The sequence below is a fragment of the Talpa occidentalis genome, unplaced genomic scaffold (genome assembly GCF_014898055.3).
Source record: "Talpa occidentalis isolate TD23 unplaced genomic scaffold, MPIMG_talOcc4v2.1 talOcc4.13, whole genome shotgun sequence".
NCBI lineage: Eukaryota > Metazoa > Chordata > Mammalia > Eulipotyphla > Talpidae > Talpa > Talpa occidentalis.
The window spans coordinates 82496314-82523701 of record NW_023601322.1 but is presented as its reverse complement, the minus strand read 5'-3'; the positions used below and the strand labels follow the sequence as shown (position 1 = coordinate 82523701).

General features: G+C 42.7%; 1 protein-coding gene and 1 long non-coding RNA gene across 4 annotated transcripts in view; one reads left to right on the top strand and one right to left on the bottom strand.

The window, feature by feature from the left end:
- Positions 1-26361, bottom strand: part of LOC119243552 (uncharacterized) — a 41495-nt gene extending 15134 nt beyond the window's left edge. The window contains exons 1-3 of one of the 2 annotated variants that reach the window (XR_005124751.1): positions 26283-26361; positions 20878-21095; positions 19561-19913 (exon numbers count right to left, since the gene is read on the bottom strand). This is a non-coding gene — a long non-coding RNA (uncharacterized LOC119243552). Of the gene's footprint in view, positions 1-19560; positions 19914-20877; positions 21096-26282 lie in introns of those variants that run through there. The other variant, XR_008551503.1, reaches the window with a different exon arrangement.
- LOC119243551 (zinc finger protein 474) overlaps positions 1-27388 on the top strand; it is a 55949-nt gene that overhangs the window by 4335 nt on the left and 24226 nt on the right. Inside the window, exon 2 of one of the 2 annotated variants that reach the window (XM_054694496.1) lies at positions 18411-19657. In XM_054694496.1, coding sequence (XP_054550471.1) covers positions 18623-19657 — 1035 coding nt within the window. In that variant the 5' untranslated portion in view covers positions 18411-18622. Of the gene's footprint in view, positions 1-18410; positions 19658-26360; positions 26506-27388 lie in introns of those variants that run through there. The other variant, XM_054694497.1, reaches the window with a different exon arrangement.

The window sequence follows — 27388 nt, the reverse complement described above, 5'->3', positions numbered from 1 at the left end:
ATATATTCTGCATTTGTTAGGCAAAAGCAGTCAAAGACAAATACGAATGGATAAGCATGGTTCTTTTCCAGGAAGAAGTAGATGGCTGACCAGATTTTGGTTGGCAAGATAGAGTTTGTTGACCCTCACTCTAATCTTCAAGGAATTCTGATGAAACATCTTTCAATGTATGAAAATCATACATTGATCTTTAAAGGCCTGGGACCCCAAAACTGCTCTTCCTTTGGGTGCCAGCAGTTGGGGCTCTCTTTAGAAAAGATCTAAGTTTCAGGGAGAATTCAACTTTGAAAGTTGTCTGCACTCAGAGCACATGTACAAACAAGAGAGACAATATGTGGATAAACTCAACTCTGGAACACCAACCTCTCTGATTCTCCTCCAGCTTTCTGAGTTCTTTTTTCTTTTAAAGATTTATTTATTTATGTATACGAGAACTGGGGTACAGGCCTGAGGCGCAGGGGCGGTGAGAGTATTCACCAGAGACAGAGCAGGGAACAGAATAGGCGTATCTACCGAAATACGCTGCTGATGGGAGCAGTGGGCGAGACAGGAGAGGTCTGCTGTGCCATGTGGGTTACCTCCCTGGCAGAGGATCAAACTCATGCTGTAGGGATTGAATTTGTGCTGCGGTGGTTGCAGATAGCTTCATAGTGCTATCTATCTATCTATCTCTCACCCTCCCACACATCTGGCCTGTACCCTGGTTCTTGTATGCATGAATAAATAAATCTTAAAAAAAATGTTTAGCATGTTTACATTACTTCTGTGATTGCTATAAATGATTTAGCAGAAAAAGTAAAAATCTTATCCTATCCTAGTCATCTTCTTATACTTTTCTTCTGCTCATTTTACCATCTCCTGTTCGTATCTTAATGCATCTACTTTCTGGGTGATATTCTTTCGCTCTTGTCTTCATTTTAACCTGTTGATACTAGATAACCTTTTGTGATCATATATTAATAAACACTGAAGTATTTCCACACTCACCACTGACATGGCTGGTTAGTCTTTTGGGGGGTGTTGCCTGTCCAATTAGGTTTGCAGCAAGGCGAATGAATGGGCACTATACACTGGTTCAGCCAGAGCAGGGATATCATCTCTATAACCCTTCACCATTCCAATCTATATTTGTTGGAGTAGCCATATTCAACCTTAAATTATGTATCCTAAACAACTTTTTTTTTAAAGATTTATTTATTCATACATACAAGAACAGGAATACAGGTCAGGCGCGCGGGAGGGTGAGAGAATTCACTGGAGACGGAATGGGGAACAGAACAGGCAGACTGACTGAAATACACTGCTGAGGGGAGCAGCAGGCGAGACAGGAGAGGTCTGTCGCGCCATATGAGTAGCTCCCTGGCCGGCTGGGATCGAACCCGTACTGCCGAGGCTGCGGACAGCTTTACAGTGTAGCACTCAACCGCCTGCGCCACCAGGGAGGTCCAACATGCTAAATATTTTTGTAGCATGTCCATTGGTCCCTTTTCCCTGCCTCTCTTCTTTCTTATTGCACCTCTTCTAGGCAAGCCCACAATAAGATGAAGAACCTGGTCGGAGAGCTGGGGCTAAAAAAGATCATTTTCCTGATCCTCTCAGCCTGGCCTCCCAACCAGTCACATCTCCCAAGTTAAAAGACATGTTCAATAGTTGTTCTGGTGAAATTGTTAAGAAATGAAGAAAGAACAATATGAAAAATAGTGAGGATTGGAGGTAGAGAAATAAGCAATTTGAGAAACATTCAGAATTCACATTTCAGCCAGTCATTGTCTTTATTGGTACCATCTGCTCTGGTCCCAGCCCAGCATAGCATACCATGACCAAGTAAGTGTTAGATGGACCAGCAGCCTGGCAGGCACTCATTGCTACGTGAAGATTAGGAAAAAAGCTTATTCATATGTTCTTTGGATTGATGAGAAACATGGAGAAGGATTGGTGGAGTTATATGTGTATTGTGTGAAATTGGAAGCTAAGTGCCCAGGGGAGTGATAATAAATATGATGAAGTTCCAACTTCCGACTAAGTATATGTATTCACTGAAAAGATGGAAACACAGATATTTCTTTTGTAAAAAGCAGTTTACACATCACTCGTTTTAAAACCAGAAATATGCAGGAAAAAATAGTATTTTTAATACTTGAATCAGATGGTGGCATTTTCTCTCAAAAATACCAAATGATTGTGCAACATTAAAAGAAGATAAATCTTGAATTGTTTCATCTATTCAATTCCAAATGAACCATGTTATATATAAAACACATGCATTTTGATTAACAAAAATTAAAACCATATTTTTTCTTGACATTAACCTTTTTCCTATGTCAAATGCCATGTCAAGTAGAGTTTAATAACTTTAACTCTTGGGGTATTAATAGGTCATACAAAGTTTCCAAATAAAGTTTTCAAGAGACAGACACCCAGGAGGAGCATATTGTTAAGCAGTACTAAAGTGCTGTTTTAGGGCCTCCCTGGTGGCACAGAGGTTGAGCGCCACACTGCGAAGCTGTCCGCAGCCCCTGTATCGCCAGTTCGATTCCCCCCTGCCCCCCCCAGCCAGGTAGAACCCCACATGGCGCAGCAGACCTCTCCTGCCTCACCCGCTGCTCCTCTCAGCAGTGTCTTCAGTCCATCTGCCTGTTCTGCTCCCCGCTCTGGCTCTGGTAAATTCTCTCACCCTCCCACGCTTCTGACCTGTACCCCAATTCTTGTGTAAAATAAATAAATATCTTTAAAAAAAAGTGCTGTTTTAACTAAAATTATTTAATGATCACTATCCATTGCTTGCCTAAGTAAAATAGGTTCAGTGGTGATTTACTAACAACTTAATAATCTTTAATGTAACTGACTATTTTATTTTATATTTTATTTTTAAAGATTGATTTATTTATATAAGAACCGGGGTACAGACCAGATGTGCGGGAGGTTGAGAGGATTCACCAGAGACAGAGAAGGGAACAGGACATGCAGACTGACGAAATATACTGCTGAGGGAATCAGCGGGTGAGATAGGAGAGGTCTGCCACGCCATGTGGGATTCTCGCCAGCCAGCCAGGATCAAACTGATGCTGAAGAGGCTGTGGACAGCTTCACAATGTGGCACTCAACAGCCTGCACCACCAGGGAGGCCCTGACTTTATTTTATTTATTTATTTATTTATTTTTAAGATTTATTTATTTATTTATACAAGCACTCGGTACAGTCAGAAGCACAGCAGGGTGAGAGAATTCACCAGAGCCAGAGCAGGGAACAGAACAGGCAGACTCACAAAGTACACTACTGAGGGGAGCAGCGGGCGCAGCAGGAGAGGTCTGCTCGCTATGTGCCTCGCCAGCAGCCAGGGATAGAACTGGCGCTGCAGAGGCTATGGGCAGCTTCGCAGCCCAGCGCTCAACCACTGCACCACCAGGGGAGGCCCTTAATTGGAATTTTTTAATTAACAAAAAAGGATCAAGAGTTGTAGTCTAAATTTTCATTCTTCCACATCATATTTGTATAACAGATCCTCAATGTTTTCATTTTCATATATTGATGCCATACTGTCAAGCTATTTCAGTCCATTTTACATATCTTTCCATAGAATCATATTATAAGATCCTGGTATTTGAAAAATGAGAAATCTAAGAGCATGATGGTATGAACGATAAGTCAAAACAGCTTTCAACACTTAAATGGAAGCGGAAGGAAACAAGTAGAGGAAAGAATGGTGACTGAAGAAAAAAACAAAAGGAAAGAAATTCCCAAAGCCCACTCTGAAAGCTAACGGGGAGCTGGCTAACTATGCCTACACTTCCCACTGGGACCCAGGGCAGTGACATATTTATCAAGATCAAAAAGAAGGAAAAAGTTTTTTAGGCAGCTTAAGAGCTATTTGCACTTTTGTGGAGTGGTCTTGAATATGGGACTTCCGCACAGGAAAGGACAGGAGGGGGAAAAGAGGAGGGTGAGACTCTTCAAAGTTCACCTGGGAGCTGAGCAACAACAAATCATCACAGAAAATATGCACAAGAGAAAATTCACTAGACTGTAGGATTAGTGCATCCTTTCTTGTGTGAAGACAGTAGGTAGAATTATTTAACTCAAATAATGCCATGGTAGTCATGCAGTTTTTGTATTCACGAAGGAGGGCCAAGATCATCATTGCAACATTGGTATTGTGATGTCTCTGGTGACCTCCTGACTTCTTATTTTGACCAAAAAAAAAAAAAAAAAAAAAAAAAGTGCCTCCATTTTCTGTGACCAGACTAAGTTTTTGTTCATTTGTAGTGACATACAATCTTAACAGATGCATGAATATATTTTGTAATAATTTTCCTGTTAACTTGCAAGTCAGAGGGCTGGGTTCTTTGGAAAAATCTCTAATGAATAAGTCATGATGATAGGAACTTAAAAATTATATCACAACATATTTTTTTCTGAACTCCACTGCCAGAGGCAGCATCGTGGGCCAAATGAATTATTAAATAAATATAGTTCCATACAGGCTTCCTTACCAGACTCATGGCACGTCAGATCTCTCCTGTTTCGCCCTCTACTCCCCTCAGTAGTGCTTTCGGTCCATTTGCCTGTTCTGCTCCCCACTCTGTCTCTGGTGAATCCTCTCACCCTCCTGTGCCTCTGGCCTGTACCCCAGCTATTATATAAATAAAAAATCTTTCAAAAAAAAAACACAGGGCCTCCCCTGGTGGTGCAGCATTTGAGCCTTGAGCTGCGAAGCTGCCCCCAGCCTCTGCAGCGCCAGCTCGATCCCTGGCCGCCGGGAGGGTCCCACATGGCACGCAGACCTCTCCTGCCACGCCCGCTGCTCCCCTCAGCAGTGTGTTTCGTCAGTCTGCCTGTTCTGTTTCCAGCTCTGGCTCTGGTGAATTCTCTCACCTTTCCAAGCTTCTGACAGTACCCAGTGCTTGTATAAATAAATAAATCTTTAAAAATAAACAAATAAATAAATTAGAAAAACCATAAAATAATCCTTATGCCAAAGAGGCTTATTCTGATATCCTACAATTCCAAGTAGGAAATAACTCTCCAAATGGAAGTGTGTTCTCAGCTCAGAACTGTGATGATTCCAGTGGAGACTAGAGCTGAGAGACTGTGTGCTGACTTTTCAGATTCTGGGGTGCAGTGTGGGAAGAAGTAGCTGAGATATTTGCATTCATAGTTCTGAACTTTTTTCTCATGGGGTGTGTTAGCTTTTATTACAGCTGTAGGAAAACATCATAAAATTAACAACTTAAAACACCCTAAATTCATTACCTTGTAGTTCTGTAAGTCAGAACTGCTAAAATCAAGTGTCAGCACATCTATGTTCATTTTCAAAGGCCATTTTTGGAGGCCCTGTATTTTCTTGCTCTTTCCAGCTTCCTGACCCCATGTTTCTTGGCCAATAGCCCTGTCTTCCTCCATCTTTAAAATCAGCACTGGCTAGTTTGGGTCCCTTTTCTAAAATTCTCCTATTTCTTTTACTACATTGGTGAAAGTTTCTCCACTTTTGAAACTTGGGTGGCTGTATTGGCCCATTGCCTTTCATTCTGCTTTCTCTAGAATATAATGGCCTTATAATATAAGCCACACTTTTCTGGTGGTGAGTTGGTTGGTGTTGCCTTTATCTCTCCAAGTGGTGATGGGATCAACACAGGATTCCCTATTCTTCATTCACTCCCTTCCTTGTGGCACCTTGTCCTACTTCTAGACATAAAGTGAAGACAGACAGAGGAAGCAGGAGTTGGGAAAGAAAGAGAACACAGAAGGAAGGAAAAGAGCCTATTGCAGGCATAAGAAAGAGGAAACGTCAGCATCAACAGGGTTGATTTTAAATTAAAATCTTCCAAATATCCCAATCTTTCCTTCCTAGGTATGGACTAAAGTACACGCAGATCATCTTTTTATTTACTATAGGAAAACAGAACAAAGTGGTTGATAGTCTCCCTGACATCCTTCCTATTTGATAGTTATTGGGGATCGATTTCAAGGAGGATTTCAGTAAATATTAAACACACACACACAATTAAACTACTAGCTAGAGACGTTAGCAAATGGAGAGTTTGACTTGGACTCCAGGGATGTAGAGAATGAACAAATGACTCCTTTTAGTGGTTTTCTTCATCAGGGGACAGCATATGTAAGATTCCTGAGCACTGAAAGGCCACTGTGGTGGACTGTGTAATTGGAACATTGTGAACCATCAGCAGGCTCAAGCCATCTGGCCAGTTCAGAAGTTCCAACTTCACCAGATTCAATGATGTCAAGTGGAATGACCAGAGCTTTTTGATAACGTACTTACATGGCAGGATGAGCAATGTGGGGGACACAGCAACAAAAACTCTTATCAGACACAGCCTTCAGCATGTGGGATACATAAACTCCCAATTCACCAGAATCACCCCTAAGGCAGTCAAGCTGAGCACATCAGAAAAAAGAGGTGCATTCATTTTTACTCACAGGCACAGCAGAAACCCAGCAGGCCTATGGCTCACCCTGTTTTTGACTTTCTTCCCAGGGACTTTCCTCAGAAAGCACTTTGTGTGGAGAGAGCATTACTAACAAAGGGTGTTGATGTCTGTAATGAATGGTAATGACCTTTCATTTAAGTGTTGGCTAGACTCTCAGAGGCACCCACCTCCCAGAGGTAGGTAGCTCTCAGGCACAACTTTGAGGCTGTTAGAGTGTAAGTGGGTACTGTGGTTAGCAAAAGGTTCCTCCAGGACACAGTGAGGCCCATCTCTCTTATGCCAACCCATCCTGACCCGGCAGCTCCTGTCCACAGAAGGTGTATCCTTTCTTGTTTTTGTTTTCACTAGGACACACTAGCCCACTTACTATACTTGTGATACTACCGCTCTGTCTCTTGGGAGTCTGTACAGATATTGCAGTAAGCAAATACTCTGAGAGAGTAAATCAAGACTGTGAAGACTGTGCAAACTCTGCAATAGAGATATGATGGGGGCTAGCAAACACAGGCATCTATTTGCAATTCTTTTTCAAATTTAATGTGAAGCCAGAGATATCTTTTAGTTTCCCTCCATTTTTTTTTTTAAATCACAGAATCAATTTTAGTCACTTGATGGACATCAGATGTCTCATTCTAGGTTAAGAAGGAATCACTGTGCTGTTAAACATTTTTCAGTTAAAACTAAAACTTATAGGTGGTATTTACAAAGTTGTCAACTTGGTAAAGCAAATCCTGTAATCTCTACAAGGAAGCATAATTCTCTCAGGAAGAATTTCCAGCCCAAATCTTAGAAATCCAGCAATAGTCTATATTTTTAATAGCTTGTTTATAGCTTTTTTATTGACTGACTCTTTAGACTAATAATGTAAGATATTCAATATTCTTCATCTGGGGGATCATTCACTGGTAAATCAAGGGATGTTGGTTGAAGAAAAAGAGTGGATCGTTTGTATCATTGAGTTACTAAATAATTATGGGAATGCCTCTGAAATTTTCAGATTTGTCTCCAAAACAGATTATTGCCTGTTCATGGTTTTCTTTTTTCTCTCCTTTTTTTTTTTTTTTTTTTTTTGTTTGCTCCTTCTGTCATCTCTCCTGATATAAACACTGGCTGCTGTTTTTTTTTTTTTTTTTTTTTTTCTCTTAAATTAGACGCATCATTTCCTATGACACTTTAATCATGTATGAACATTCCTTCATGGGTGACTGGTTCTTTCTTTTCCATTGGATTTTTCCCTTCCTCTTTGGAACCAAGTATTTCAGCCTCACTCTACTTTCCTTAGAAAGTTTTCTTTCAGAACTTCTGTTAATAAGTCTGTCATACATTTAGGAATTATCTGTCATAGGAAAAACTTCAACTAAATGTCCAGTTACACCTTGAGGGGCCATCTTGAAGGTAAGGGTAATTACCATGCCTTGCCATGATTTTCAAATTTCTCCAGGGGAAAATATGGAGAAAGGGACATTTTAAATCATAGATCACGAATAACAATAAACAAATACCTTTGAGAATCAGGCATGAACTGCTAATGGAGCAAGGAGCTGATGAAAATCTTTGGAAAAATGAAGACTGGCTGTCCACCCTCAGGCACAAGCCTTACTCAGTAGCAGTTTATTTGGATGTCGCCACAGTGGAATGTGGGCTTGGAGGCCAGATCTACTTTTTCCAAAGAAACCCAAAATCCTGATTTTGTGTCACATCTCCCCATTTTGAAATAATGGCAAAACTAATTACAATATTTTAAACCCTGTGAGGCCAATAAAGAACATATGTATGACCCAGATATGGCCTTCAAACCACTGCTTGAAAGCTTTGACAGCTATTGGAATAAAACAGTTTTATTAGGCTAGAACTCTCCCAAATGTCAGAAAATATGGTCTGTGAAAAGATGGTATAGAGACTTGTTTATGATTTGATGGGCTGAATCCCCCACTTTGTGTTTTTCTATTCTTTGTATTTCTAGATTATAAACCTTTCCTGTGATTATATTGATTGTTTCCATCACCAAATGACTCCACCTGATGTGGCTATTTCAGTGACATGGTCATACCTGTGTGGTGTTCATGACTCTTAAGTACTCCGTCATTTGGATACTCAATATAGAGTGAAAATTGCAGGCTTAATCTAACAATTGCTTCCACACGGTGATACTATGAACCTTCACAATATAAAGCAGCTTGGTGGAAGGCTCTATTGAGGAGTATGACGAATGTGTTTCTCCCATTTTCTATCCTATTTTCATAGCTTTCCTAACACAAGTAGGCTATAATGTCTTCCTAGGAGATTGAAATAACTTATTTCTTGCTTCAAAATTTTTCACAGTTTAAGAGAGCTAAGGAAGGGGTCATTTTTTGTTAACTATTCAAAATCAGCTTGGAAATGCCCCTATGGGCAGCCCTATTCCCTCAAAACCCTGCCCCAGGCTAAATGGCTTTTTTTAAGGGTTTCCATTTGTTTCCATTTTGAACCCTGAGCCTCTTCTTCCCAAGCCCCACCACTCTGCTGTCCAGTTGTCCACTCACATATTGAGGACAGCAAGTGCAGCTGGCCAAGGGCCACCCAGAAAGGCTTGTGGAGAAATCAGCAGAGTGAGCTGACCAGCTCCCCGGGTCACTCCCAGGTCATCCCTGGTCTGTGAATGGGACTGTTTACTCTGACTCTTCTGTAACCATGGGGGACTTGTGGCTGGGTGATCGACAGCAGACAAGTATCAGAAGATTCAGGAAAGTATGAATACACTCAACATGGCAAGCTTCCCTTTATGGTTTAATTCAACTAGTCACTAAGGAAAAGCAATATTTTCAAGTTCTTGACAGGTTGATGGTGTGAAAATTACAAAAATGTATTTTTGTGTTTCAGTGGCCTAAATGAGTTGAGGGTTGAATATTAAGTATCATATTATTTTCTAAGATGCTATGAAAGGTTTCATTGAGTCTAAATTTATTGCAATAGTAAGGTAATATGCAGCTTGAATAGCACAGATTTTTATTACTTCTATTCTGAGGGTGATTAAATCATTTAGGAGTCAGAAACCATGCAAGTTATTTAATCAGGAAGAATTTAATATAAAGAATTATTAACCTGATGTTAACTAGTAGTTATTAACTAGAAGTTGCTACTAGGTAGGCCTCCCTGGTGGCACAAGAGGTTAAGCACAACACTTGAAGCTATCCGTAGCCTCTGCAGCGTGAGTTTGATCCCTGGCCGGCCAGGAAGCTACCCACATGGTGCAGCAGACCTCTCCTGTCTCACCCTCTGCTCCCCTCAGCAGTGTATTTCAGTCGGTCTGCCTGTTCTGTTCCCCAGTCTCTCTGGTGAGTCCTCTGGCCTGTACCCCAGTTCTTGTATAAATAAATACATCTTAAAAAAAAAGTTACTAGCTAACTAGCAGGGTAGAAAGACTATCCTATTACCTAATGGAGGTGGAGCTACTATTACTAGAGCTGGAGGTCAAAAGGAAGAAGTTTGAATTTTTACAAGGTGGAAACTTAGATGGACCCTAGGGAGCTGAAAATTAGATCTGCAAGGAAAAGGCACAGATTGGTGACAATGTCTCATGGGGTATGGTGAGTATGCCTGGTTTGGCACAACAAAGTGTGACAAAATCTTGTAAACAAAATCAGCGGCATTTATGGGAAAGCTGTGCTTTTGCAGGGATGAAGATGTGTTGCTGGGGTGAGGTTCACAGGAGCCACAGCTGTCAGGTCAGGAGGGCCTTTAAAAAGGAGCATGTCCTTCCTCCTGTACTGCTTTTGGTAGAGTGTAACACAGAGCCAGTGGCAAAGCAGAAATGGGGCTTGGGAGTCCTAGTGCTGGCATCACAAAGCTGAAAGTTGAAAAGGGGATTTGGAATATACAGACAGTAAGTTAATAACTGGGCCAACAGTGATGGCCCGTAGCTCTCAAAAACTTATGGGAAAATTAATTTTTGTTTTTCTGATGTAAAATGTGTCATTCAGATTATTTTCTTTTTTCTTCTCCAGACTATTTTCTAAGAAAAGAAAAATAAATTGGGAAATGAAGTATTGTGATCACTTTCCCTTTTTTTTTTTTTAAAGATTTATTATTTATTTATGCATACAAGAACTGGGATACAGGCCAGAGTTGCAGGGGGTGAGACTATTCACCAGAGACAGAGTGGGGAGCAGAACAGGCGAATTGACTGAAACACACTGCTAAGGGGAGCAGTGGGCAAGACAGGAGAGGTCTGCTGCACCGTGTGGGTAGCTCCCTGGCCAGGGCTGGAATTCGTGCTGCAGTGGCTGCGGACAGCTTCACAGTGCTGTGCTTAACCACTTGCGCCACCAGGGAGGCCCCTCTGATCAATTTTTTAGGAACCATTGGTTCACTCTTTAGAATCTCAATTTTTTATTTCTGATTTTCAGGAAAAAGTACACATTTATGTCAATTGTGCCCTCAAGTATACACTTTTTCACAAAAATATCTCACTGAACACAGAAGATTCTGAAATTTAAGATCTTGCTACTAGAATTTATTTTGTGTTAAACCAGTGATATTAAAATCCAACTATCATTCAATCAGCCTTAGGTTATCGTGTGAATTGAAAGATCCTTAAAAAGTGGTGAAAGTATAAATAGACCTTTTTTTTCCTTCATGTAAAAAAAGCCCAAGGAAGGCACTTCAGAGTTTACATGGTGGTTCCAACATTGCCTAAAACCCAGGTCCTTCCAGTTCCCTGCTCTGTCATTTCAAGGGTTACGGGAATATAATCTAGTTAGGATGGCTGCTGGTGTACCTGCCATCACATCCGTGTCCTAAGCATCAGTATAAAGGAAGGGAAGAAGAGCAGCGTAAAAATTGTGCCCTGCTCATTCTAGACACATGGGCAGAATCACTGTTGGCAGGGAACTAACTAGCTGTCTCTGCTACACTCTGGGAGAGATATGACCTATCAGTCATAAGCCTTGATGTAATAGAGTCTTAGCAACTCCTTTTGGAAGTGTGATTTCATAGGTAAGGAGAAGGGAAAGTATATCAAGGCAGGAGGCAGGGGAGAGGGGAGGCTGTTGAACAGGGTGGATAGAGAATATTGAAGGCAAATCTCTGTTTTGCAATTTTGCTCAGTGAGCATCGGCCCAAGCTCCATCTTTCTTATAGTCCATTTATTTTTTTTAAGATTTATTTATTGGGGCCTCCCCGGTGGCACAGCGGTTGAGCGCTGGGTTGCAAAGGTGCCCGCAGCCTCTGCAGCACCGGTTCGATCCCCGGCTGCTCCCCGGCCACCGAAGGAGGGTCCCACATGGCGCGCAGACCTCTCCTGCCGCCCGCTGCTCCCCTCAGCAGTGTACTTCAGTCCTTCTGCCTGCTCTGCTCCCTGCTCTGGCTCTGGTGAGTTCTCTCGCCCTCCCGCGCTTCTCACTGTACCTAGTGCTTGTATAAATAAATAAAAATAAAAAAATAAAAAAAACATTTATTTCTTTATGCATACAAGAACTGGGGTACAGGCCAGACACATGGGGGGTGAGAGGATTCACCAGAGACAGAGCAGGGAACAAAACAGACAGATGGACCAAAGTACACTGCTGAGGGGAGCAGCGGGTGAGGCAGGAGAGGTCTGCTGTGCCATGTGGGTAGCCCACAATAAGATGAAGAACCTGGTCGGAGAGCTGGGGCTAAAAAAGATCATTTTCCTGATCCTCTCAGCCTGGCCTCCCAACCAGTCACATCTCCCAAGTTAAAAGACATGTTCAATAGTTGTTCTGGTAAAATTGTTAAGAAATGAAGAAAGAACAATATGGCCGGGGATCAAACTTGGGCTGCAGTGGCTACGGATTTCTTCATAGATTGTGTTTAACCCCTAGCGCCACCGGGGAGGCCCCTTATAGTCCATTTAAAGCACTTGGATTCTGGGCCTCCCCGGTGGCACAGCGGTTGAGCGCAGGTTTGCGAAGCTGCCCACAACCTCTGCAGTACTGGTTCGATCCCTGCCTGCTCCCCGGCCACCAGAGGAGGGGAGGAGGGTCCCACATGGCGCGCAGACCTCTCCTGCCGCCCGCTGCTCCCCTCAGCAGTGTACTTCAGTCCTTCTGCCTGCTCTGCTCCCCGCTCTGGCTCTGGTGAATTCTCTCACCCTCCCATGCTTCTGACTGTACCCAGTGCTTATAAATAATCTTAAAAAAATAAAAAATAAAAAAATAAAGCACTTGTATTCTATATTAATAGGGAAGGGGTGAAGTATGACATTTTGTTTCAAGGGCTTGAATTAATACTAAAAAGATTTAATCGTAGTTTTGTCCGTGTTCTTTCCTCTCTCAGAGAAACACCTTTGAATGCCAAGATGGATTTTAGATTTCCATGGTAATTATGGTCATCTTTGTGAGTCTGTCTCTCTTCCCACATGAACCCCATAGGATATGGAAAAATGGCATCATATTGATAAAGCATGAAGCCTTCCAAGACATTCTTTAGATGTCTTATGTGCAAATATGGTCAAAATGAATAATTCAGGCCAGTTGGAGAGAACATTTCTCTGTGGATGCTTGGGGTGAGACTGGCTGGCTTTGCAAAGTGGTTCCCTTTATAAACTAGCAATGTTGCTTTACAACATTTGGATGATAGGCCAATTTCTTAAGTGATCTAAGTAGATGGACTCAGTGTTTTCCAGGACTTACACTCTTAGAACTAATGTAGAGCAGCCTTCTATGTTGTGCCTTTTCACACAGCCTTAGAAAAACTACTGGTGGAAACATCAATTTCTCCACTAGACATTTTACTCCTCCAAGTTTTTGCCTGCTTCTAGCTAACTCATCATTCCTGCCCTGATACCTTTGATCAAAGTAGGAAATTTCAGCATGTTGGAGGAAGGGAAAAGGTGAAGATTCACTTGGGAATTTTATGACACTTTTTCATGTTTGCTGCAGGGAAATATTGATAGTGGATACAGGCCTGTGTGCATGGAGATCCATCCCTGATGGAAATGGTGAAGAGGCTGCACACTCAATGCTATCTGGCCTCCTTGGGCAGCCCATTATACCACCCCAACCTCCTTCACCCATTTCCAACTCTGCCTAGTAATGTGGGTTTTTCTTAAGTACATTGTGTTGGTGTGACCACGAAAAGGACCTCTTGTGCATATTGCACCGGGGGAAAAAACACCTGCAGGAAACACTTACAGCAAAATAAATGATCCCTGTCACTTAAGGAAAAATGCAGCCTTCACTAGGCCCAATGTCTCTCTTCTGCTTTTCTCCATCTCAGAGGTTTCTGTATCAAGCTCCCCTCCAACCCCTTGTGTCTTCCAGCTCCTAAAGAGGGACATAAAGACTGGTGAGAGGCTAGTTACTGTCCCATGGGGCATATGAATCATATGTTATAACAGGGATTAAAACTAAAGAGAAGAAGCTCTGCCGGTGAAATTTTAGGCAGAGTGAATAATGGAAAGAGCCCAGTATCGGAGCCAAACACAGCTGGAACTGATTCCCATATCTGTCATTTAGAAAGTCTTGGGCAAGTTACTTATGTCCTGAGTCGCAGTCTCTTCTTTTATTATTTATTTAGTTTTTATTAAGATAATATTGGCCTACAATGTTGTATATGCTGTAGAGGTACAGAATCACCCTACCACCAAGACACCCATAATTCTCCACTACAATCCATTATGCCCCTACCCACTGTTCTCTCCCCTCTGCCTTCCTGCAGTAGTAAAAGTTCTGTAGTCACAGTTCAGGGTAGGGTTTGTTACTGCTTTGCTTTTATTTTTTAAAAGATTTATTTTTTTATGCATACAAGAACTGGGGAACAGGCCAAAGGGTTGGGGGTGAGAGGATTCACCAGAGACAGAGTGGGGAGAAGAACAGGCAGACTGACTGAAATACACTGCTGAGGGGAGCAGCTGGCAAGACAGGAGAGGTTGGGGGCCATCTGGGTAGCTCCCTGGCTGGGGATCGAACTCCTGCTGCAGTGGCTGCCAACAGCCTCATAGGTTGCCTCTTAACCCCTTGCGCAAGCAGGGAGGCCCCTTTGCTTTGTTTTTTCTATATTCCACAGTCTCTTCTGTGAAATTGAAATAAGCCTCATAATCATTTGAAAATTCACTAGAATTTTGATTATAAAAAAGTAGTACAATATCTGATGCATAGTTGGCATTAAATAAATGTTAGTTCTCCTATCAAAAAGGATATTGAAGAGTTGTTGGGGCAAGCCATGGAGCCTTTTCACTATCTACACTTTTTCAGTAACTCTCACTGGAAACAGAGAGAGAACCTAATGAAACCATTTCTTTGTGTTCCCTAGATCTACTTTCTCTTTTACATGGTGCTGATCAAGTAATAAATTGTGTTTCAGCAAGCTTCATTTTCTGTGCTGGCCACTCTGTTTGGGGCCAACACATTCTTTAGTCACATGTGTTAATAGCCCCGCCTTAGGATATGTCAAAATGAAGAATCACTTTGTTCTCTGCGCCAGGCCTGAGTTGATAGTCTTCATTTGTAAAGATTCAGACCCACCCTGGACCAAAATGTAGGAGCCAGGCACAGATCTCACAACTGCTTTTGTCCCTGACCACATGCGATGATCGGTGTTTTGCTATTCCCGGCACTGCTGTCCTTGCTCAGCCAAAACTCAAGGGTCTCTTGGGATCTGCCCATCCAGCCTCGGGTGCTGCTCTCTCTGTGACTGGGATGAATGCTTCAGAGCCCTCACCTAGCAGTGGGTCTCCTTCAGGAACTGAAAAAGGTTTTGAAAGTATCTTTCTTGGGCTTAGATTGTAGCCCTGTGGTAAAACTGACTCATACGTTTTCCCAAGCTAAAAATTTGTTAGGCTTCTGCCCATAATGAGATTGAATCAGCTCTTTTTTTTTTCTTTCTTAAAGATTTATTTATTTATGCATACAACAACTGGGATGTAGGCGAGGGGTGTGGAGGGTGTGTGAGAGGATTCACCAAGACAAATGGGAAACAGAACGGGCAGATCTATTGAAATACACTGCTGAGGGGAGCAGCAGGCGAGACAGGAGATGTCTGCTGTGCCATGTGGGTCAGCTCATGCTGCAGTGGCTGTGACAGCTTCAGAGTGCTAAGACTTAAACCCTTGTGCCACCAGGGAGGCCCCTGAATCAGCCCTTCTGATATGCTTTGGGAAAACTGTTGACTGTTTTTTTGTAAAAAAGAAAAGTATTTGAGGACCTCCCTGGTGGCACAGGTGGTTGAGCGCCACACTGTGAAGCTCTCTGCAGCCTCTGCAGCGCGGGTTCGATCCCTGCTGGCCGGCGAGGGTCCCATATGGCGCGGCAGACCTCTCCTGTCTCACCCGCTGCTCCCCTCAGCAGTGTATTTTGTCAGTCTGCCTGTTCTGTTCCCCGCTTTGTCTCTGGTGAATCGTCTCACCCTCCCGCGCATCTGGCCTGTACCCCAGTTCTTGTATAAATAAATCTTAAAAAAAAAGTATTTGAATGGTGTTATTTACTTCTTGTCTGTCAGAGAGAGAGAGACATGGATATATGCAACTGTTATATATATATATATATATAGTATGAAATATGTTTTATTTACTATATGTATTATATGTTACATATATGTACATGAGCATACATGATAGCTATAAAATTGGTGGTAATTATATTGTAATAATCAATGTGTCAAAACAACACTGTACATTTTAACTTGAGTAACCTTATATGTAAATTGCCTCAATTTATACAGAAGAGAATTTCAAGCAAAGTCAGAGCATCATCATTCCAGATCTTCATCCAAGATCTACGGATATCTCACCATGAAGGATATAGACCTAGATTACATTCTAATTAATTGTCCATTCCCACAATAAAGAAAAGTAGGGACCTGGTAGGTTATGAAAAGTTTGCCCTCCCTGACAGTTTTCCTGATAATCCTCATAATACTCACTATTGAGTCACTTCTTTTGCAATTCTGCTTAGGCTCAGGGACACAGATGCTCAAGAAGTCTAGGGTATTTATATTTTTTTAATTTATCCATTTATGCATACAAGAGCTGGGGTATAGGCCAGAGATGCCAGAGATGCAGTGGGGGAGGGGGGGTGAGAGGATTCACCAGAGACAGAGTGGGGAACAGAACAGGCAAACTGACTGAAACACACTGCTGAGGAGAGCAGTGGGCGAGACAGGAGAGGTCTGCTGTGCCATGTGGCTAGCTCCCTGGCCAGGGATGTAACTCACACTGCAGTAGCTGCGGATAGCTTCAGAGTGCTGCATCTTAACCCTCTGCACCACCAGGGAGGCCCCTAGGGTATTTCTAAATCTCAAGTAAAACACATTGCAGCTAAAATATTTGACAAGTTATCTTTTAGTAAAACTTTTTAACTTCAAGAATTTTGTGTTTTGCCTTCTCCATCCTTTTTCTGAGTAGAGATCCATAAGCTTCAGAGAATTGTCAAAGGACAGTGAAACCTCAAGCATCTCTAGTGCAGTGGGAGGAAGTTTTCTAACATGATCTGCTGCTTCCATTAATCTAATTGTTACAGGTCTTGGCGCTCCCTTCTGTGATCTCACCACCATGCCTCTGCTGCTCTGTGCCATGTGTGTCTGTGATACGCTTATCTATCTTTCTTGGGACAAAATGCTACTTTCAATACCATGACTGTGCAATTCATAATGGAATTTTTTTCATATTTATTTCAACACTTACTGAAGAAATTCTGTGTACTACTTTACTATGCTAGCCAAAGAAGATAACTGTTATCAGCTATTTTTTTAAGATTTATTTTATTTATGCGTACAAGAACTGGGGTACAGCCCAGAGGTGTGGAGGATGAGAGAATTCACCAGAGACAGAGTGGGGAACAAAACAGGCAGATTGACTGAAGTATACTGCTGAGGGGAGCAGCAGGCAAGTCAGGGGAGGTCTGCTGCGCCATGTGGGTAGCTCCCCGGCTGGGGATCGAACTCGTGCTGCAGTAGCTGCGGACAGCTTCATGGGTTGCGTCTTAACCCCTTGCGCTACTAGGGAGGCCCTGTTATCAGCTTTTGAAGTGCTTAAATGTTTGTAGGTTTTCAGGTTCCTTAGTCCTTAACTATTGTAAGATGAGCAAGACTGCAGCCATTTTGAGAAATAACTGTCATCTCAAAAGGGCATAGCTAGGTTTTGTTTCTGGGCAGAAACTACAACATAAGGAGAAACGAAACCTAGCTGGCACCATGAGAGCTATCCAATCAGGGTGGACCCTGACCCAGGTGTGATAAGTCCCCACATCCTGTCAACAAAGTACAAAAACAGCTGGTTGCTTTGGGAGGGGGTGGCTCTCTCAACCTGGTGAGACTGCTGTGTCAGTACTCCAGGCAGAGTTGGGCCCTAGCTTAAGCTAGCAATAAAGCCTTTTGCTTTTGCATCTCTGGCTCCGTGTGGTCTTTGGGAACCCCGGACAGAGTTGAGGTGCCAACTCCTAACATTATGGCCATGAAAGAATTCAAAGCCATGTCTCAGTAGAAGCAAAAGCAAAGTTTATTAGAGACAGAGTAAAAGTATACCCAGGAAGAAGTCCAGGTGGGCAGAGTGCAGGGAAAATTACTTCAAGGAAATGTGAGCTTAAATAGGGTACAGGGGGCTGCTCACTCCATCCCTTTCCGGGGTTTACTGTGTAGGCACTCAAGGGCTGTCGGTTTATAAGTCCAGTTTCTAAGTCACCCTCCCTTCTCCTGGGCTTGCAGGGTGTAGTTTTATCAGCCCAGGCAGCAGGTTGGATGGAGGTTTGCCTTCCCTGAGCTCTTACTATCCTCAGGTTTTTAGAGGCCTGCCTGGAATTTGGGGTGAGGGGCTGCCTTCTCTCCTCTGGGTGTTTCTTGGCTCTCCGCTGGCTTTATGGGCTCTGGCAAGTGTCTCCTGGGGTCCTGATTATGTTGGCCATTTGTTTTTCGGCATCGCCCTCCCTGTGCTAACACTAGGTCAGAAAAAATAATCAGTCCACTTTGTCAGCTTACAACCTAAGAGGTGTATGTGTGAAGTAACTTCTTGATTTATGTTCCCCCCACAGGAGTTGGAGGCCTCTGAGGTTTAATGGGGACTTTCCAGCATTCCAGACTGCTGCCTGCATTGAAGCTCTGAGTCACCGTCTTTGGGTTTAGGGCACTGGCAACAATGCAGAACCCCAGGCCAGCCAGCCTCCTTGTCCTTCCCTCTAAGCAGAAGCCCACGAGGAGTCTGGCCTGAAATCAGAGCAAGCACTAGAGAAGGATTTCTTTGTTCATGGAAAGAGTCAAGGCAAAGAGGGTTTCCAACAAATTGCAACAGTCTTTCCACCATTCTAAAGAGCCCACCTTCCTTATCAACCAAGCAGCTGTAGCCAGCGACTCCCTTTCCAGCCTTGTGCCAGAAGCAGAGTGTGTCAGTTCTGCTGAACAAATAAAAACAACCCCTCAGAAAAACAGACCCGGAACAGTGACCCTCTCAAGACGTCCCAGTAGGAGGAAGATGTCTGCAAGCCAGCCCAGCCCCCCTGTGATCCCATCCCGCAGGCCTGGATTCCGTATCTGCTATATCTGTGGCCGGGAATTTGGGTCCCTCTCGCTGGCCATTCATGAGCCACAGTGCTTGGAAAAGTGGCGCATTGAGAACAGCAAGTTACCCAAGCACCTGAGGAGGCCAGAACCCTCCAAACCACAGCCTCTCAGCGGCAGCGGGTCCTACAACCTCCAAGTGGCAAATGAGGCTGCGTTCCAGAGTTCCCAGGCTCAGCTGCTGCCCTGTGACCGCTGTGGCCGCACATTCTTGCCAGATCGCCTGCTTGTCCATCAGAGAAGTTGTAAGCCAAAGGGTGAGGGCCCCAGAGCCCCGAACCCCAACAGTCCTGATGATTTTACTGGTCTCAAGAAAGCTGCTAGTGGCATCCCGGCCCGACCAAGGACTCTCGTCTGCTACATTTGTGGTAGGGAATTTGGCACCTTGTCCCTTCCCATTCATGAGCCCAAATGCCTGGAGAAATGGAAAATCGAAAACGATCGGCTCCCCCGAGAGCTCCGCCGGCCCCTCCCACAGAAGCCCCAGCCCCTTCCAGCTGGACAGTCCAACCAAGAGTGGCCAAGTCAAGCTCAGCTGGTGCCCTGCCCAAATTGTAGCCGGACCTTTGCCCCCGACCGCCTTCTGGTACACCAGAGAAGCTGCAAAGCTCAATCGAGTGGGCCACAAGTTCAGAATTTGACCTTAGGGAATATAGGTGCCCCCAAAGAATCCACTGATTCCAAACAGCAGAGGAAATCGGACAAAAGGGCTGTGAGTGATAAGGTAATTCATGCCACATGAGATGCCATGGGTGGACCTGCAGGTACGATTCTATCTTCAAGGGAACAAGAGAAAGTGTCCCAGAGGCGGTCTCCTCAGCCCCTACAATGGTTTGGTTTCTTTCAATGCCTATGTCCACCTCACTGCAGCCTGCCCACCCCGACCCTCTGTCAGACACCAGGGGCTGCGTGTCTCCCGACAAAGTGGACTTAAGAACACCCTTGCCGGCTGGATTTAGAGTCCTCTTCCATTCTGCTGCCTAAAAGAGAGATGGAATTCTTGGTTCTCTGATCTCTCACACCAGTAATCCTTGGGAGAAACCATTATTTGGAAATGAGTCATTAATGCTGTGTCTACATTACAGAGATATAATTCCCATTCCAACAGCCAATATTTATTATGGGTTTATTTTAGTCATCTACCTTAGGAATTCATTCTTGGCAATGCTGGGTGAAGCCGAATTTATCTTACTAGAATAGAATCTATGTCAAAAACCCCAAATGACTTTAACAATAATTAAACACTGGAGCACTTGCAGAAATAGACATGCTCTGCACTAACAGCATGCTTTCTGTTAACACTTTCGTGATTGGAGTGAGCGGGGAATTAACCCCAGCGTGAACATTCAAGCAACTGACTGTGTGTTCATGGTTCTGGCAAATGCTCACTTCCCGCTGCCACTCTCTACCTTGTTTGGGTTTAACACCAGGTACCCAGCCCCTCTCGAGCAGTTCTACATAAGCATCACTACAGGTACCCCTAGCATGTGTGGTGAGGTCTTGTTGGGGCTTTACCTGAAGTTTCCACACCAGCAAGGACTGGGGAAGGGTGCTTATGCGGTTGGCTAACTGAAGACAACAATGGTCCTTGCGCTCTCTCCTGCCATTAACACAAACACGTTAACCTGCCATTACCGTCACACTGTGCAGATGTCAGATCACGGAAATAGGAACTGGTCAAAATCTTTTCTCTGACTTATGACTTGAAATAACCCACCTGCAGGATTCTTTAAATGGACTGTCTTAGGAAACCTAAGGTTACCCAAGATAGCATTAAAAAATAATAATAATAATAATAAGCCACAGGGACTTGGGGGAGAGCATTAGGGGACAGCATCCTTAATTTTAATCTAATTTTTCTTTCTTATTTTTATTGCATTGTTTTGACAAATGTTAGTATTTTTCCTAATTTCTGTGTTTAAAATGAAATGATTATGGACTTACTGGTTTAGAAGATTCCAAGACAATGATCCTAAAGCCGAAGAGTCAGACTAACAGATGCTGGGCAAGTTTTCCAATGAGCCTTGAAGAAAGAACAGCTAGTTTCTTTGCCGAATGAAAACCCAAACTCTTAAGTGTGGCATGGCTGCAGACTGGTCTCATAAACATGATCTGTTTTTCCCATCTTCTGGCTCTTGCTTTTCTTCCAAAATGTGTGGGGTCTGGATTCAAAGAGCAAAAGAATCAGTGTCTCAGGGCCACAAAGCAGAAACCCCGTTAGTGTTCTGACTTACAACCCTGCTTCCTGACTGTATGCATTTACTTTAAATGTTCTCATTACAGATCTCCAGATAGGGAAGAGTGTGGTTGGAATTCTTGTGCTTGTTGTTGTAACACATACTTTGTGCTCCCAAGAGTCGAGCCAACAGGCTGAGCACAGTGTGTTCCCGCTCAGTCACGACTCCTAGAAGAGGCGGGCCTGGTCCTCCGGCTTCCCAAGAAGACACCTCCTGACTCACCCAGCCGTCTGGAGGGGAGAGTGTCAGAAGGAGCGGCCAGCAATGGCCCTTCGATGACTCCTGTGTTTAGATTAGTGTAGGGGGTGACTTTCCGAACAAGGGCATCTAGAGGCATGACTGTGTCAGCACAGCCGGGGCCCTGCTTCCAGACCTGAAAAGGAGTATGTCAGTGAGAAACTGGCACCCACTGCCGTCAGATGTGTGCTGGCCCATTTGGGGACCACACAGGCTTTCATGGGGGCCATAGAAAAGTCATCCAACATGGGGTCCCTTTAGCTGCCAGATTGAAGGCAAGCTTGGGTGAATTAAAATCAGGAAAACTCCTAGGCTTCAGACAGGCATAAGATCGTTTGAAGCAATGGACTTTATTCATTCCTTAGAAAAGACATTTAACGGCCCACAGTGCTTTCGGCAGAAATCACCTCCTGGGTACTGTATTTTTTCCTCTTTGGGTTGTGATTCGATCCTGCCTATTGTTGTTTTTAATTCTTTGTATCATTTAGCATTTAGATAGTGTTGGGAATCATCCATTTTCCATAAAGAGTACTGCCCTATGCATTATTAGATTTCAGAATTTCATCTGCCTGTGACGGCCAATTTTCTGCTAACTGACACATGCATTCTTTTCACAATTCAGATGTTTGCTTCATTTTTTTCTCCTGTCAATTAGAGAAATTTCCCTCTAGAATCCTTGATCTGACTGTAGATTAGCATCAGCGGTCTTGCCCGATATTCTCAAGGGACTCAATCTTGTAGTGACTTCAGGTAAGAAACGTATTTTCAGAATAATGATCGTAGTACTTGGAAGACAATTCACTCCGGTGGGGCAACAACGGACTGTTACACTGGCAGAGTGAATTACCCACCGCTTGGAATGTTCCTCAACAGAGGTTGGCTCCATTCCCTATGACACAGATGCTCCTGCTGCTCTTTGACCAAAACTAAACACAAACAAATGCCGCTGAGCCAAGTCCTCCTCCGAGACCTTGGTGGGCATTTGCTTCCGCATCGCTTTGCCCTCCAACCTCTGGATGGGCTTGAATTGCCTCACCGCGCCTCATCGAGAATGCAAGGCTCAGATCTCACCTGATCTCATGGCAGCCTTGTCCAGCACACTAAGCAGTATATAAAAGAATAAACCCTCAGTGTGGATGCTAAATGAAAAGGTAGGACTCTCCTGGGGTTGTTGCTTTCCCGTAACATGGTCTCTTACTAGCATCACCATCCCTATCCTTCCTGTCAGGGAAGAGAAGCTGGAATAACCAGTTTCCAATTTAGCAAGATTTTAAAAGTGGCATTAATTTAAGATAACATTTTGATGCATATGATGGAAAACTATAGATTTATCATTTTAAATGTAATACTACCTCAACTTAATGAGATCCTCCGATGTCTACTTTAATTAATAATTTCCTAAGTGATGCCAAGGAATACAATAATAGGCGTCCTTGTTGCTTATTATTTTAATATGAGTGAATACATGTTAAGATGCCTTTTAATATTTGGGGAAAAAAACAATCCTTTTCTAAAAGTTGGTCGAATATTATTCTTTGCCTTTAGACCCTTTGAAACTAAGTGGAACACACATTGGCTATTAATTAAGCACAACTACAAGCCAAAGTAAAGTCTTAGTCTAATTACCTTTTATTAGTTAGATAATGCTTTGGGTTATTTTCTTTGGATTTTGCTTGTAGCGTGTAGAAAAGTGTTCCAAATATCCTGTACTGTATTACAAAACAGACATTATATTTTTATAAAGGGAAACTTCTTTCTGTAAATTTTTATTGCTCCGAATGTAGTTTAAAAGGTACCTCTGGCTTCCTGGAAGCTCAGGTTTGAGCTCAAATCCCATCAGACACATCTCTAGCATCTGGTGCTGCCATCTGCTGTTTTCTTTTAAAGTAATGTCTTCTACATTATCAAAAAGATTGCCTTTCTTTTTGTTTTCCCTTCAAGTATGTATTTGTTAACGTCCCCACAGAATACAAACTCCAGTTAATTAGGGCTACAGTAATATATTTCTATGATGCCACAGATGCTGTTTTATAGCTAAGTGTCTCATTTTCTGAAGGCAAAACTATCAATGTGTTGGTCTCAAAGACTCAGAAGGGCAGATTGGATGCGTGTGTGCATGTGTGTGTGTGTAATGTAAGAATTATTTGTTTATTAAGAGGCATGAAAGAATGACAACTCACTTTCATTGAGATCTTTATGATAAGCACTTTGTATATATGATGTCATTTTAATCATAATATTACTAAACACATATTTTCTACACTTTCCAGGTAGAGAGAGGTTGAGTAACTTGTCCAGCATGACACAGTGGGTTTAATAGCAGATGTCAGAGAGAGGTCTTCTAGTTCCAAAGACCTGTGTTTTATCATGTCATTAAGAGACATACCAAAAATGGGGCCTCTCCTGGTGGCGCAGTGGTTGAGCACTGGGCTGCGAAGCTGCCTACAGCCTCTGCAGCACCAGTTCGATCCCCGGCCGCTGGGCAAAGGTCCCACATGGCGCGTAGACCTCTCCTGTCGCACCCACTGCTCCCCTCAGCAGTGTATTTCGTCAGTCTGTCTGCTCTGTTCCCCGCTCTGGCTCTGGTGAATCCTCTCACCCTCCCGCGCTTCTGACTGTACCCAGTGCTTGTATAAATAAATAAATAAATCTCTAAAAAAAAAGAGAGAAAGATATACAAAAAGAGTATGACTACCCTGCCAGGCTGGCCATGTTATTAGAGGAAACAGGAAAAAAGTTTGTTTATTCAGTAATTATTTTGTGTTAGGTAGTAAACCAAATACTAAATATATAATCATAAAAAAGGTAGACATAGTTCTTGATCTCTTATAGTCTTATAGTTTTTAGTCTGAAGGAAGAAATAAAATTTTCAATTGTGATATATGGAGACAGGTGGCATTCAGGATTTGGGCTTGAGAAAACCATTGAGGGAAGGGACATTTCTGCTGGGACATGCAAGTGTGAAAGCATTAGCCAATAGTAAAACATGCTTGGGAATCATGAGGGCAAATAGTCATAGGAATCTGAGTCTTAACTTCAGGGACTCAATTTAACTGAAGATTCGAGGACAGAAAGGATTAAGTAGATTCTTAAAATTAACCCTTTTTCTTTCTACCTCTCGTATATGATAGACTTATAAGCTTGGCTGATTTATCATTGAGAAAATATAAGATTTAAGCTAACATGGAGGGAAAGGAATCACAGAGGAGGAGACATTCTGGCCACAGGTAGCATGTGTGAAGATCTGGAGGTAAGAAGGATCTTATAATAGAACTGAAACGTGTACATGTGATCAGAACCTAATAAAGGAGGAGCAGGCACACAGATGAGACTGTGGAGACAGCATAGTTCCCAAAAGGCATAGAGAGACATCACTAGTTTGGTTATTGTAGCATCCAGGTGAGAGCTGATGATGACTTGTCTTGGGTGTTGGTAGCAAAGATAGAGATAAGGTGTAATGGACAGAAGGTGGTGATAGTGTGGGATGGGGGTGGGGGAGGAAGGGTCAGACATGACTCCCAGATTTCTAGCTTTGGCATCTGTATTAATTGCACTGTTTTTGTTTTTTTATTTTTCATGTTGACCATCTTTTAAAGATTTATTTATTCATAAAAGAGCTGGGGTGCAGGCCAGAGATGCAGGGAGTGAGAGGATTCATTAGAGACAGAGTGGGGAGCAGAACATTCAGATGTACTGAAATACACTGCTGAGGGGAGCAGTGTTCAAGACAGGTCTGCTGCGCCATGTGGGTTAACTCCCTAGCTGGGGATTGAACTCCCTGTTTTCTAAGGTGGGAAGAAACTTTAGGCTTTGGGGATTAAGATCAGTATTTCCATTGGGAACATATCAAATTCAAAACGCTTATATATAAGTGGGAAATTCAGGCTGAATAGACCAGTCTGCAATACTGGAGGTTGGACTGGGCTGGGATCTATGTTTCTGCAGTGTTAACTTACATTTAAAGTCATCAGAATGAGTATATGGTTATGGTTAGAGAAACAGATCCAGGGCTGAGCCCTGAGGCACTGGAATATTTAGGATTTTGAGAAAGAGAAACTGGCAAATGAGTGCCTGGAAATACTGGAAAAAACAAAAATCTAGCGAGTATGGTGCCATGGAAGTTTCAATCAAAGAAAATGTCAAGAATAAGGGTATGGAAGACTGGAATGCTGAGAAGTTGAGTCAGATCAAATACCTATTTGATTTGACAATGTGGATTTAGTTTGGTCATATGGAAAAGAACACATACAGTGTACCAGTGGGATTGCAGAGTGTATTGGATGATGAGGATAGGATATGTTTTGAGAAGTTTGGCTGTGCTATCTAGAAGAGAAATAAAGGATGGGCTAGAAATATAGACTTTGGGTGGAGAATTTTCTTTAAATAATAATAATGGCAGCTTTTGGACTATATATGAAGACAGAATCATGATCCACTGGAGAGAGGATTGAAAAAGCAGGAAAGGTGATCAGGGTAAATGTCAAACCTAAAAGATGGGATCCCCACTTGTTCTGTATAAGGAGGTTTCTCCCTGTTTCGGGCAGTTGAATGCAAGTGATGACAAGTTTGTTGGTCGATAGTAGAAAGATGAAGGAGCTATAGTCTGTTAGCTTATATCTTATATTTTCTCAATTAAGTACCAGACAAACTTATCAAGCCTATCAGATGACAAAGAGACAAGTGTTAAGAAGAAAACAGATTTGAAGGGCTATTCAGTCCTTTGTCTCCTTATCTCTTTAGTTGAACTGCATCCCTGAAATCAAGACTAAAGCCTCCTAGAACCATTTGCCTCCATGATTCCCAAAGAGAAGAATGAATAGGAACTCATGGAGGAGGTAAGTAAACTTCCTCATGAGTCCTTCTGGGCCTTCTTACCCTTATAATCATCTTTTGTGGCCCTAGCTCACCTCTTCAGCTCAGCTGATGTCATGAAAACCAGTCTCCGCCTCACAAACTGCCCCTGATGATGCTGACAGCTGGCCTACTAAAGTCCGCTCCTCTTGGCCTTGCTCACCTTTTCTTGGTGCCAACCATGCCTGCATATCCAGGCAGCATTCTAGGATCCTACAGCTCTCTGGTGTAAAAGTACAACTGTGAGGTAACACGATCAGATCTCTTATGCTGTTGGCTCTAGAAGCCAACCCCAAGAATCTGTGTGTGTGTGTGTTGCATGTGTGTGGATTATATGGTTGTTGAAGGTGGGGGAGTTACAATTTTTAGATTAACAGCATCACCATTGAAATTAATAAGGAGCTTCTTAATGTAAACAGTTGAAAATTAATACTTACCTATATTAATTATAGTCCAATATAATTATTTTATAAAACTCGGACTCAAATGATAATTTATATAATCACATATCCATGGAGAGAAAGACTAATAATTACAGCTATCTGCCCCAGAGCCCCAAGAACAGACAAAACAGGTGGTTAGTGCATTGGATCCCAGTGTGTGACTTTCTGTTTCTCTGAAAAAGGAAAATACTCATGGAAGCTCTGGAGAGGAGCCCCTGTTATCAGTTGAAATATTATTTAGGCCTAAGATGCACAAAACTATGACATGTCATGCTCTCAAAAAATTTCTTACTGAATTGTTTTCACATGTGTTCATAAACTGGCTGCTCTGTGTCACCTTTATCTCCTGATTCTAGCCCCATTTTCTTGTCATGGATGCTTGGTAAATCCTGTGTAATATGCTGAGTGGATATACATAATTCCTAGAAATCCAAATTCCAAGGTCAACAAGAAAAATCTTTTCCAAAATTCTTAGAACTCTGCCAAACACAATGTACTGCAATTTTAAAAGAATCTTTATTGAATGGAGGTGATTTTTTTGTGTGAACAAAGTCTCTCTGCTAAATGTGAGACAAGTTCAGTCTTATGAATAGATGTAATTCACCTTCTTATGTCTATTATCTCTTTCAAACGTTTAGCTCTATGAGGTACATAATATTGTACATAATACAGACATGTTCTAGAAAG